Below are 11,976 nucleotides of genomic sequence, written 5' to 3'. Positions count from 1 at the left end.
CATAAGACAGCAAACACATCTGGCCTCTTGCAATGTCTGTGAATTGCCATAACTTCCCCGGTTTATTACCACGGTAGTGTGTTCTGAATTGCAACATCAAGTTTAATCTCACCTGCTGCTTACAATGAACAAGTCCTCGCGGAATCATATGTTCTGTAACAAGTTAGACCTACAAATTCAAGGTTTTACAAATGTTCTACACAGTCCTACAGAGTGCTACATTGTTTTATCCAGGAAATCAAAAGTGCAAATGCTTTATTTCTGGACTACATCAATATAGTATAGGCTATTAACTATTTCCACATCCTTCCCAATATTAGGCAACAGGCTTTGCTATTTAGGATGTGTGATATTTTCATTCATATTGACTGACTATATAACTGAATATATCATGCCATTGTTTTTTAAACACAATACATATAGATTCAGTGTGTTGATAGGACTCAGTGAATATAAATATTACAGTGTATCAGACTACAACTTGAATTCTTGGAGAATTAACAGGTGTTAATATGAACAGAGGTGTGTAACAGTGTAGGAGGTGAACCAAGTTTTATATATATTATATATACCAAGTTATATATACTATATGCTCAAGGCTGGCGGTGGCTATGGGCAGGGGTGGGTTCAGACCACCCAAACATGCATCTTGCCCACCCAATGAAAAGTTTTTTTTTTTTTCTGAATTGTTGATATTCCAGGGGCGTGTTTGAATGTTTAATGTCACATTTGTATTTACTGTAGGTCCTTATACTATGTCTATCTATTTAACGCTGCCCATAGCCACCGCCGGCCTTGCTACCCCCCCCCCCTCCCCTCCCCCCAAGGTGTTGGTTCTGGCACCGGGCCTGTATATGCTACATAAGCTCTAAACACCAACAAATCCACTGCTGTCCCTTTTGAATTAATTGATTGACAACCATTCCTGTCCTTGATTGAACTAACTGCATTATACTAATGTTTTAACACCTTAATTAGGCTACAGATCACTTCATTCAAATTACACCTCCAACTTGCATTTAAGTTAACATTTCTTGATGTGTGTGCACTTATATACTTATACTTATACTGCACTACTTATACTGCTCATATACTGCACTACCTGTATATATTGTTCACACTGCACTTTTCTGCTTTTTTGCACTTCTGGTTAGACGCTAACTGCATTTTGTTGTCTCTGTACTTGTACTCTGCACAATGACAATAAAGTTGAATCTAATCTAATCTAATCTAAACTCTATATACAGCTACTGTATATAGTGTGATAAATTGTTACCAGGGCAGTGGTTTGAACTAGGTTCTTGTAGCTTGAGGAAGGTAAAGGTCCAGTACTGTATGTTGATTTGAGCTTTAAAATAGTGCTAAATGGCCATAATACATCAGTAGTTACTGTAGCAATCAAGAAATGACATCACATGATAAAGAATGTTCGGTGATGAGTGCTGTTTTGATCCAAATAAAGTGCTTTCTATAATCGTGTCAAGGTCGAGCACTGGCCTTTACATACCTATTACATACCACGCTACACCTTTAAGCTGATTGTATCCACCAACATGCTCGTGATGTTGCAAGTGGCCCATCTATATTGACTGGATTTGGCTTTGATTAACATAATATTCTCAATTCATTCATTTCAGTTTTAAGATGCAATGAAGCCTAATCATGAGCACATTTTTTTTCTAAAAGCCACTCTAATACCTGAAATGTGGAGTTTGGTATTCTAAAAGCTTCTAAAGTACAGCCACTGCAATATGCATATACTGTAATCTTTTGAACAATCATGATCATCTCCTTCAGTTATTAGTTTTTATCTTAATGTCCAGAGAAGCTTTATATTGGCTAGACCTGGTAATTATGTGAGCTTTAATCTACAGTATGCCTGTGGAGATCTCATTTTGCGGTACACTGTAGAGTTAGTATCCTCTGTACTTGATCACCCATATCCAATTAAACATTACATTTCTGAAGAGTTGAGAAACTTTTGGTGTTTTCTCTCTCTTTTTACACTTTTCATAACTTTTGCTCTCTGAGTCTAAGTCACGCTCTGTCGACAGCTGATTAATGCGCTCCACACCATGTCCAGAGGAAACTCATTGGCTTCCATCTCTAAACTTTGTGGAGGGGATGACAGAGGGGCTAGCAGTGGAACGAAAAAACAACCCCTCTCCTTGTGGGGAAGGATTTGATGAAACAAAATTAATGGTATTGTAGTCTACGATTTATCTTCAGCTAAAAATACAGTTACATTTCCAGTCAGGTTTGTGTCTGTTTTTGGTAAAATAACCATTATGATCAAAGTTCCACTTGATTAACAGTATACAGTCATTGAAACCCTACATTTGACAAGTAGACATATCCCCTCTTTACTGTACATACACAATGTCAAAGGATAATGACTCAGGACCAACACTCTTCTCCTGCAGGTCCAACACTCTTCTCCTGCAGGACCAACACTCTTCTCCTGCAGGTCCAACACTCTTCTCCTGCAGGACCAACACTCTTCTCCTGCAGGACCAACACTCTTCTCCTGCAGGACCAACACTCTTCTCCTGCAGGACCAACACTCTTCTCCTGCAGGTCCAACACTCTTCTCCTGCAGGACCAACACTCTTCTCCTGCAGGTCCAACACTCTTCTCCTGCAGGACCAACACTCTTCTCCTGCAGGACCAACACTCTTCTCCTGCAGGACCAACACTCTTCTCCTGCAGGACCAACACTCTTCTCCTGCAGGACCAACACTCTTCTCCTGCAGGTCCAACACTCTTCTCCTGCAGGACCAACACTCTTCTCCTGCAGGACCAACACTCTTCTCCTGCAGGTCCAACACTCTTCTCCTGCAGGACCAACACTCTTCTCCTGCAGGTCCAACACTCTTCTCCTGCAGGACCAACACTCTTCTCCTGCAGGACCAACACTCTTCTCCTGCAGGTCCAACACTCTTCTCCTGCAGGACCAACACTCTTCTCCTGCAGGACCAACACTCTTCTCCTGCAGGACCAACACTCTTCTCCTGCAGGACCAACACTCTTCTTGAAAGGAGGGTCATGCATAAGCAACATTATTTGATAACCCATTTTTGACAAGTCCATTTTAATTGGGTTAATATTAATGAATGATCAGATTAAAGATATAAAGACACCAGTTGATCTTGATATTCATACAGTACACCAGTCATTTACTGTACAGTACACCTGTTACTGATGATAAACAGGTTTGGGATTAATAATGTGAGGTTTATAGAGCAATAGTTTACATATAAATTGAACCAAATTCACTACAACGCAGTGTTCACACCATACTCACAATATCAATCGGTGATGTTTCCTCTCCTTATCCCTCTATCTGTAGAAATGTAATAGTATTAATTAATAGGCCTTTTGGTCCTCTGAGAAATACTCAGCATCATTTTAATGACCTTGAAGTCTTGCGAGCACCAACTCATTAATTCCCCTGGATTGGGCACAATCGAGGAAAGGCAGCCACAGGTTTATCATTAAATTAATGTATTTTAGGTTGCACTTAATCAATGGCTCATTCAGCATAAGGTTGAAAGCAGCAAAACTAATTATCATTGACAGGATTCTGAGTTGGCTATATACTTTTTAAGGACCACTGATTGTTTGCACCAGTCAAAACGGCTGTCATAAACCAATATTTTCAGTCACGCTCTGACCAGAATCCGGACAGCGAAATACATTTATGTAAACATGCCCCTGATGGGGCAGTTACCGTACATTTGCTGTGGCACTTACTGCACAGTACTGCAGCAAATGTTTCAACTGACCTTTTTTTTACGGCCCGGAGTACATTGTTTATTTGAACTCTGCCTATGAAACACCAGAATTGTAGCCACTCCCAGGCTCAGGTTGTAAACCTCCCTAACTGTCAATTCTGATATTTCTTTAAAAACTAGAGCCAGGCTAAATTAAAGGCAGCGTGAAGCTGATGCTTGGATGCTTTCAAAGAGGGCCCGATTTATCTTATTTTCCATAAAGCCCCAAAGCAATGTTTCCATAGATATCAGTTCTCTCCAGAATAATCTGAGATGGCTCTACCCATTCTATTATTTTTGTTGCCAAAAAGTACCATACTGTACCTTCCTATGAATATAAATCCTGAGTTTATGACTTATCGACTGAACATTCATATTGACAGGGGATTTGCAGAGAAGTAAGGTAGTGTATTTACTGCAGGGAAGATTTTTTAACCAATCCTAAGAGTTATTTTCAACAGAATTTCTAGCTTCAAGCTGCAATATGCTTAGTCAACATAATTAGCCCTTGATTGAGCAATCAGGGAACACCTTCCTGTTATATTCAGATTTCTGATACAAATTGCCTCTAATCAGATGGGCTAATCATAACCATTAGGAGCAGGTCGAAGCACTGAAATGGTCGTTTTCAATAATTACCTTCTCATTCAGATAGGATGATATGAATGTTCTTCCAAGTTAAATTTGAGTATGTCCTTGCTTGATTTGGATAGACTAATTGACCATTTCAAAAACAAAAATCTAGACCTCTTGTAGCCAATATTGTTATAAGGAAACTGTTAAGAATATGGATCTGGTCATACTGTACAGCCCTGATTTTTTGAAGTACATTAAATGGTTTATTAGGATGCTTGTTAATGATTTTAAGGGGGTCAAATATAAAATAAATAGTTCCTTCAATTGACATTCTGTTCAATGTATTAACTTAACCTTGCATTGAAAGCAATCGGTGTATGGACTTGGACTCAACAATCCTAGATTTGGGTTAATTCACTTTACAGATTATTATAAACATAGGTTATTGTTTAACAATTTGGTAGGACCCCTGTTAGCATGCTCTAGATAATGAAATCAACATGAAGCAGGTACTAGCGATATTGTAGACTACATTCAGTGCAGTGTTGTCTATGAATACAAATGCCAGACGTGTGCCATGATATGTTACTGGTCATTACTCCATGCTGTCAACCATCAGTCACCAGCCATACTGTACCTGTCCACAGTACACTGTACAGTACCGGTCATACAAGATGAGTCACACATTTATGTAAAACATTACTTCATGTTAATAATGTATTATTTAAGTAATGTTGTCAACTCTGGTGGCATATTAATTCTCACTGAATAGTGTATTTATTAATCATCAGTTAACAGTACTTAATTAATAATTAACTGCGTTTGTGATCCTTATTGTGAAGTGGCAGCAAGTCTTGTTTTTTTATGTGGTAACTTGTGTTTATTAATCATTACTTATTGGTATGTCATATTATTGTACATAATAGATGTTGGTATCCTTTTGTAAAGTGGTAACTTTTCATACTTATCTAATAAAGCAACTCATGTGTATTGGTATAGATATCATATACAGACAGGTAATTGCTTTACCAAATCTGACTGCACCTGAGATTCTTTTGAGAGGGTTTACAGTATGCCAGAGGTAAGGAAATAACTGTTTAAATAGTACTGCAACTACTCACAGGAAACCCACCATGATGGACTGCAAACTCCTTCAGCTCCCTCCAGTCTGTTGGACACTTTCCCATCAGATGCAGATTAAATTTCATCTGGAACAAGGATAAACTTTGACCAGGCCGACCTGTTCTTCACCACCAGTCCTCACACATTCCAAATATTGTATAAGTGCTGCAAATCAAATACATCACATACCTGATGACATACCAGGTGATTTTATATTTTGTGAAATATACTTAACACACAACCATGGAGACAAGACAGATTGATGTTTACTGTTCAGAGAGGAGGTCATGGATCATTAAATCTTTAACATTGTAAACTTGTATGGCATTTGAAATTCCAGGTACATTTCCGCTAGACTACACAAAATTATGAGAGTACAGTATATATTTGATAGAATCACCAAAACATCCACAAACAGGGTTGCAGTGTGTCAATTCCAGGAGCAAGTTTAGTCACACAAGATTCATACCCTTATTCACAACTTAGAATCAGGTAAATACCATAATGAAGATACTGAAAATATGGGTGCACCCTTAACTTTATTTCACAGTACTTTGTCTGAAAGCAGATAACATAGGATTAAGAAATACAAATAAAAAAACACTTTATTGTGCTCTTGTTTGTTTCTGTACTTAAACAACAGCTGTTAACTGTCTTTTCCACAGGTTTCCCAACATTTCTAACTTTATTGAGACACAGAAGTGCTACAATATGCAGTATAAAAACATGTAGCTTACTTGCTAATTGACCTATGTATAAACCTGACAGCTCTTGGAATCTATTGAAATGCATTTAGAAAAATGAATTAACAATATCAACACTGAAAGAAAAACAAAGAAAATTACAGTTGTACACGTATCCCAGAAGTTTAAGGCGGTTGAAATAAGAAGTCAGACAACCAAGTTACCCCTTTTATCCATTCAAAAACATTATATACTGTAGGTCATATACAAATCCAGTGCCAGTAGTTTACTGTAGTTCAAGGTTTCAATGGGCAATAGTGAATACAGTATGTTGCTCTGGCATGTTGACACACCTCTGGGTTTAATTTACAAAAGTGTCATAACAGCCAAACAGTAAAGACGAGTACTGTACATCCTTCAACAAGACCTTTCAGTGAAACAAACTACTTTGCTGTTTTTTTTTAACTTTATTGGCCTAGAATCAAAGACAATATTCAGTATAACACATTGTGGGAAATAAAATTTTATAAACCAAGTAGAGGCAAAGGAAAACATGGGAGTTTGTGTTCGTAAATACTGTAGCAAAGAATTAAACTTCTTAAAAGAAAAAAACTAAAAAGCTGCCATACACAGATTTAATCATGTATGTTGTACATTCATCCATCGGCTGTAGGATAGTCATACCTGTAGACAACTGCTTTCTAAAATGCCTGCCTACAGCACAGGTTATAAATGTTTAATGATGTTGACGGCCAATTGCACTTTCAACAATATTAACACTGAAAATTGTTTGTCTGTTTGAAGTAAAACAAATGTAAATGAAAAAACATATGGAACCTGATTTACTATATGTTTAGAGAGATTTTAGACCATGCAGAAAGAAAATGTTGTAAACATTTCAGCTTTTTCCACTTTGGTACTAAAGATACAACTGATGGCTCATGGAGTCCATGCCTAACACAGACCATCAGCAGCAGAATAATACAGTGAATTGTCTTACAAGGAATATTACATTTAGAAAATTCCAGCCTTTGAAGTATTGTGCAGTTTGTTTTAATGGCCTCTTCAAAATGTGTATTTTGTAATAGCACTGTAAGGTAGGGGAGGAAAATTGTCTGGGTAAGATGATACTATACCAGCTCTCTGACCACCGTAATGTTTTTCAGTTAGGACATGGCATTAATTAGAGAGCAAATAAAGGAGTCTCTTCAATCCGTTGGCTAAACCTCACTCAAACACATCATATTTTTTTTCTCTTTTTAACAGCAAACATTGCAAATATATAAACTGTATCTGTACATAGTTCCTTTGTAGAATGAAATAAATGCAGGGAGAAAATGTAATTTTTTGTATGGTTGTTCAGTAGTTCATCACGAAAAATATTGAGGTTTCAGTATACTTTTTTCTGATGTTTGTTACAGTATTTTCTTAAAGTACACAACAGCAAATCCACTGTCACAGGACTTGGCCATGCGATACCCAAATACCTATAATCCATTGCAACATATATTCTTGATTTGCAATATGTTTTCTTCTCGTAACGTTAGGTTAAAGTTTTTCCCATAAGTTCAAAGGAAAACATGGTGTGACAAATTTAAGATGGTAATTTCCCACGGTTCTTTACCCCATTTGACCCACAGTCAAAATATGTCGCAATATGTAAGTATAAGTAGTTGATCGCAATATGGAAGTATCTATCCAATAAATTGTCAGCTTAACATAAGGTTTCTGTGTCAGCAACTGTATCTGCAACTTGTTGTCCAGTAAAAAACACTTTCAAGAGCAGAGCACAGATTAAGACTTCTGTTGCGCTGATACACCTTTCCAGTAGTCTAAAATGTCATGCAGGTCCTCGTCCTTGGCAAACTGCACCTTTTTACGCAACGCATGCCCTGCGGCCATGTACTCCTCATCTTTGTGCCGTTTGCGGTGGAGTTTGAAGCGCTCCCAGATGCTGTGAGATGGTTTACAGTAGTACTCAGGACTGGAGGAGTAGCTTAAGTTGTGGTACTGTGGTGAGAGCTGAGAATATGCCAAGTCTCTGGGACGGGGCCGAGTCAGAGGCTCTAGCATGGAGGCCTTGTGGCTTCCAGGCCCTTCCAGCTCCTCAATCTGAGCGTCAGGGTATGAGTGCCGGTGCTCACTGTAGTGGCGGATCTTCTCTGCCTCTGCCCTAAGGATGGCAGCAGCTGGTGTTACAGTGAGGATGGTCTCACCCGTTGGCGAGGTCTTCTCTATGTACTTGGATTCAGAGCGGTAAGGCCTGGGGCTTCGCATGGGACCTCCAGTAGCGGTGCTGGGTCGCTTTGGCGAGGCGTCTGAGGTGTGGTGCCTCTGTAAAGAGTGGTGGTAGCTGTCCTTGTATCCTGGGGACAGGAAGACAGACTTGCTCTGTGGCTGCTCTGATATTAGTACCAGCTGGGGCTCTGCAGTGGAAACAGCTCCCGATTTCACCCCTTGAAAAGATGTGGATTCCGACTTCAGAGCATCTATACAGTTGTTAATGATCTGATTGACTTTATCCACCTCTTTTGCAATAGTTGAAATCTCAGCCACTGACCCTTGGCTGTTCCCAGGCATGGACATCTCACATTCTCTGCGTTCATGGTGTTCCCCACTTCGCACCTCTATGTAATTCCCCTTGGCCATTTTAGGCGTGCCACTGATCTCCTGGAGTTTGTACTGCTCCATTTCACTGCCAGATGGTAGGTATGGCATTCGAGACATACTCTCCCCAACCATTTGCTTCTGTGACATCCTAGACATAGTTCCTCCTTCAAGCTCTTGTCCGTACTTTAGTTCAATTATATTTTTCTTTAGGCTGCCTGCCTTTTTGTGCTTTTCATCTTGGTGACGTTTTTTCCGCAAGCAATAATAGACCACCCCTAGAAAAATAACCATACTAAAAAGACAACCTAAGATGGTCATGATGTAGTGGGTAGCTGTTGCATTGCTTGCCTGTCTGTCTTTCCCATTCCGGGGGCCAGTAGAGATCGCCAGACAAGTATGATTGAATCTAAGAGAATGCCGTATGGAAGCAACACAGTATGTATAGTCAGTGTGGGGTTTAAGGTTTTTAAGTTCAATGTCCTCCTTCTTAAGGTGCAGGTTTTGAATTTCAGTGAAAAAGCTGTTATTGTACAGAACCAAGATGTACATTTTCTTGTAGGGATTCGGGATCTGAACCGTGATGGTAGCGCCTGTGTGTGATACTTGCTTCATTTTCATAATGGGTTGTACATCCAGATCGATGTGTGTTGTGGTGATGATCTCATCTGGCTCAGTCCCTGAGGAGCAGTCCTCCAGCCCACAAGGAGTGGAGTCTGGTGGGAGGGTGGTGGTCTCAGGAGGCAAAGGGATATATGGTGTCACATAGTCATCTGTACACACAGTGGATAGCATATGTAGGGCATTTCGAAAAGTTGGATTGTTTGGGTTCTGGCTTAGCAGACTATAGCCAGAGACACCTCCTGGTGAGTCACAGACCATCCGTTCATTTGTCCTGTTAGGAAAAACAGAGAGCCACTTGACAAAGCCAAGTAGTTCACAGGAGCAATTGAAAGGGTTGGTGTAGAGCTCACAGGTGGTTAGTTTATTCAAGTTGGTAAAAGTGGACCCATCTAGCTGCTGAATACGGTTCATGGAGAGGTCTATGTTTTCTATATTGGAGCACTCCTCAAAGGCATTGGGTGTCACAGTCTCAATCAGGTTGGCCTGGAGGTAGAGGTACTGCAGCTTGCCCAAACCCCTGAGGATCCCCTCTGTCAGGTTACGCAGCTTGTTGAAGCCTAACTGAAGGACCTGCAAGTTGAACTGGGCAGAAAAGGCCCCGTCTTCAATATAGTTGATCTCATTCTTGGTCAGGTTCAGGTATGTCAAGTTGGCGAAGCGGCTGAGGGCAGAAAAATGAATGCTTTTGATCTTGTTTTCATTCAGACGAAGGTCCACGATGGTGCTGTTGATATGCTGAGGGATGGCCTCGTATGGTGGCTGGTTTTGGCTGCAAATTGCCAGCCATACAAAGCCCTTTTCACCCTCAATTAACCAGCAGTCCCCATTGACTCCGCCTGTATGAGTCAAATATATAATGGCCACTGACCAGAAAAAGGCACTCATCACCATGCCCCCGCTGCAGGCCATTGGTGCTACTCTTGAAGTCATGAGCAGGGCTGAAAGCTAGATGATAGGAATATCACTGTGGTTTCAATAAAGCTGGAATGAGTCTGCTTGTAATGGAGCTGGATGTTCAACTGTTCTCCTCAGTGCAGGCAACAATCAATATATTGGAATCCTGTCCAACGAAGGATGTTCCAGTCATAATATACCAGCCCTTTACAAAAAGTTGTTAGGCATGTGCATTTAGACCAGCTTCCATCCAGTGAGTTTTGCCGGGAGTGAACTTTCTGAGATGGTTTACTGAGATTCAGTATTTCACCACCTCAGATTGGCTTGTGCTTATTTCCCCAGGGGCTAACATCATTGATTGGTCTCATCTTATTGTCACTTCCAATGACTTTCTTCCTGGGTCTCATTCATGGGCTCAGAGGAACCCCCTGTGAAGGGCAGGGAAAAGGACACATGTTAGCGACAGGATTGAATGCTTGGATGTAAGGTTAACATTCCTTACCTACTGTAAATTGCAAACCACACAACAAATCTACCTTTGAGGAAATAACATCTTACCAGAAACATATCTAGCAAATATCTTAAATTTAGTAACCGAATACACTCGTTCAAAAGGAGGAAATACATATTTAATTCTTTTTGTATTTATCTTGCCTGTACTTGTGTATCTTTGACTGCATCAACATAATCAATACCCATTTTTGTTTTGTCCAAGTAATTGAAAATAGGAAGTATCTACCATATTGAAGGCAAACAACTGATTAATGCCTATGTTCTCTCTGTACATGGCCATCCAATTATTTTGTACACAATTTAAGAGGTGCTGTTCAGTCCCTGTGGCATATTGCTATTAAAGGAAACCATTGGCCAATTACCACCTGACAGGTTGGGGAAAGTAAGGTCCCTGTTTTCACGCCATTAACCTGGGGACTGTCAAACAGAACTTAATAGAGCCAATGTTTCGAAGCTGCATTAAATCAATTACACTGTGCTCACTGAAATGTTACTTAGAAAGAACCAATTCCTCTTGAAACCCTCGTACATACAGACAAGTAGATTCATTTGACAAAAAAACACTTTTGTGTCTCAGTGTTATAATGTATGTACACTTTACACTTTACATTAAGGGTACACAAAGGGTACACTTTACATTAAGGTACCCTTTGTAAAGGGTTTATAAATAGTTTCTAATTAGTTCATAAATCATATATAACCAGTGTATTATTCAATTATAAACCATTTACAGATACTGTATAACTGTTAATATTGTTCGATATTCACTTTGTGCTTGCCAAATAGGGAGCTATCAGGAGCCAATTATTAATGCTTTATAAATGCAATTATAAATGCTCAGAAAACTATGTGAAATGTGCATGTGAAATCATGCAACATTATTTGCAATGGTTACACATTGGTTGCATAGTTGGCAAACAGTTATTTCCTGACTTGGGCATGATTCGGCTGGCACCAAACTGATTATACTGTGCAATGTGAAGGTCTCCCAAAGTACTGTACTGCTGTCACCATGCTGTCACCCATACTTAAATGTCCACAGTGCAGGTTCCCAGATTTTATTTGTTGATATATCTATTCACTACATACCCCTTCTTGGTGTTCACCGATATGTTGTTAGTGCTCTTGTCTTAATCAATAAGAAGACAACATTGATAATTCGAAAGTCATATGGGTACTCTTCT

General features: G+C 39.6%; 1 protein-coding gene across 1 annotated transcript; it reads right to left on the bottom strand.

The window, feature by feature from the left end:
- Positions 1-7,948: 7,948 nt before the first annotated feature.
- Positions 7,949-10,315, bottom strand: elfn1a (extracellular leucine-rich repeat and fibronectin type III domain containing 1a; the record flags this gene model as incomplete). Its single annotated transcript, XM_083676677.1, has 1 exon — positions 7,949-10,315. One exon carries the CDS (start codon positions 10,313-10,315, stop codon positions 7,949-7,951), a length of 2,367 nt encoding a protein of 788 aa, XP_083532803.1.
- Between the last annotated feature and the right edge of the window lie 1,661 nt (positions 10,316-11,976).

Source organism: Argentina silus, assembly GCF_951799395.1.
Source record: "Argentina silus genome assembly, chromosome: 9".
NCBI classification, from domain to species: domain Eukaryota; kingdom Metazoa; phylum Chordata; class Actinopteri; order Argentiniformes; family Argentinidae; genus Argentina; species Argentina silus.
Note: the sequence above shows the minus strand (reverse complement) of the source record. Positions and strands in the feature narration are given on the sequence as shown.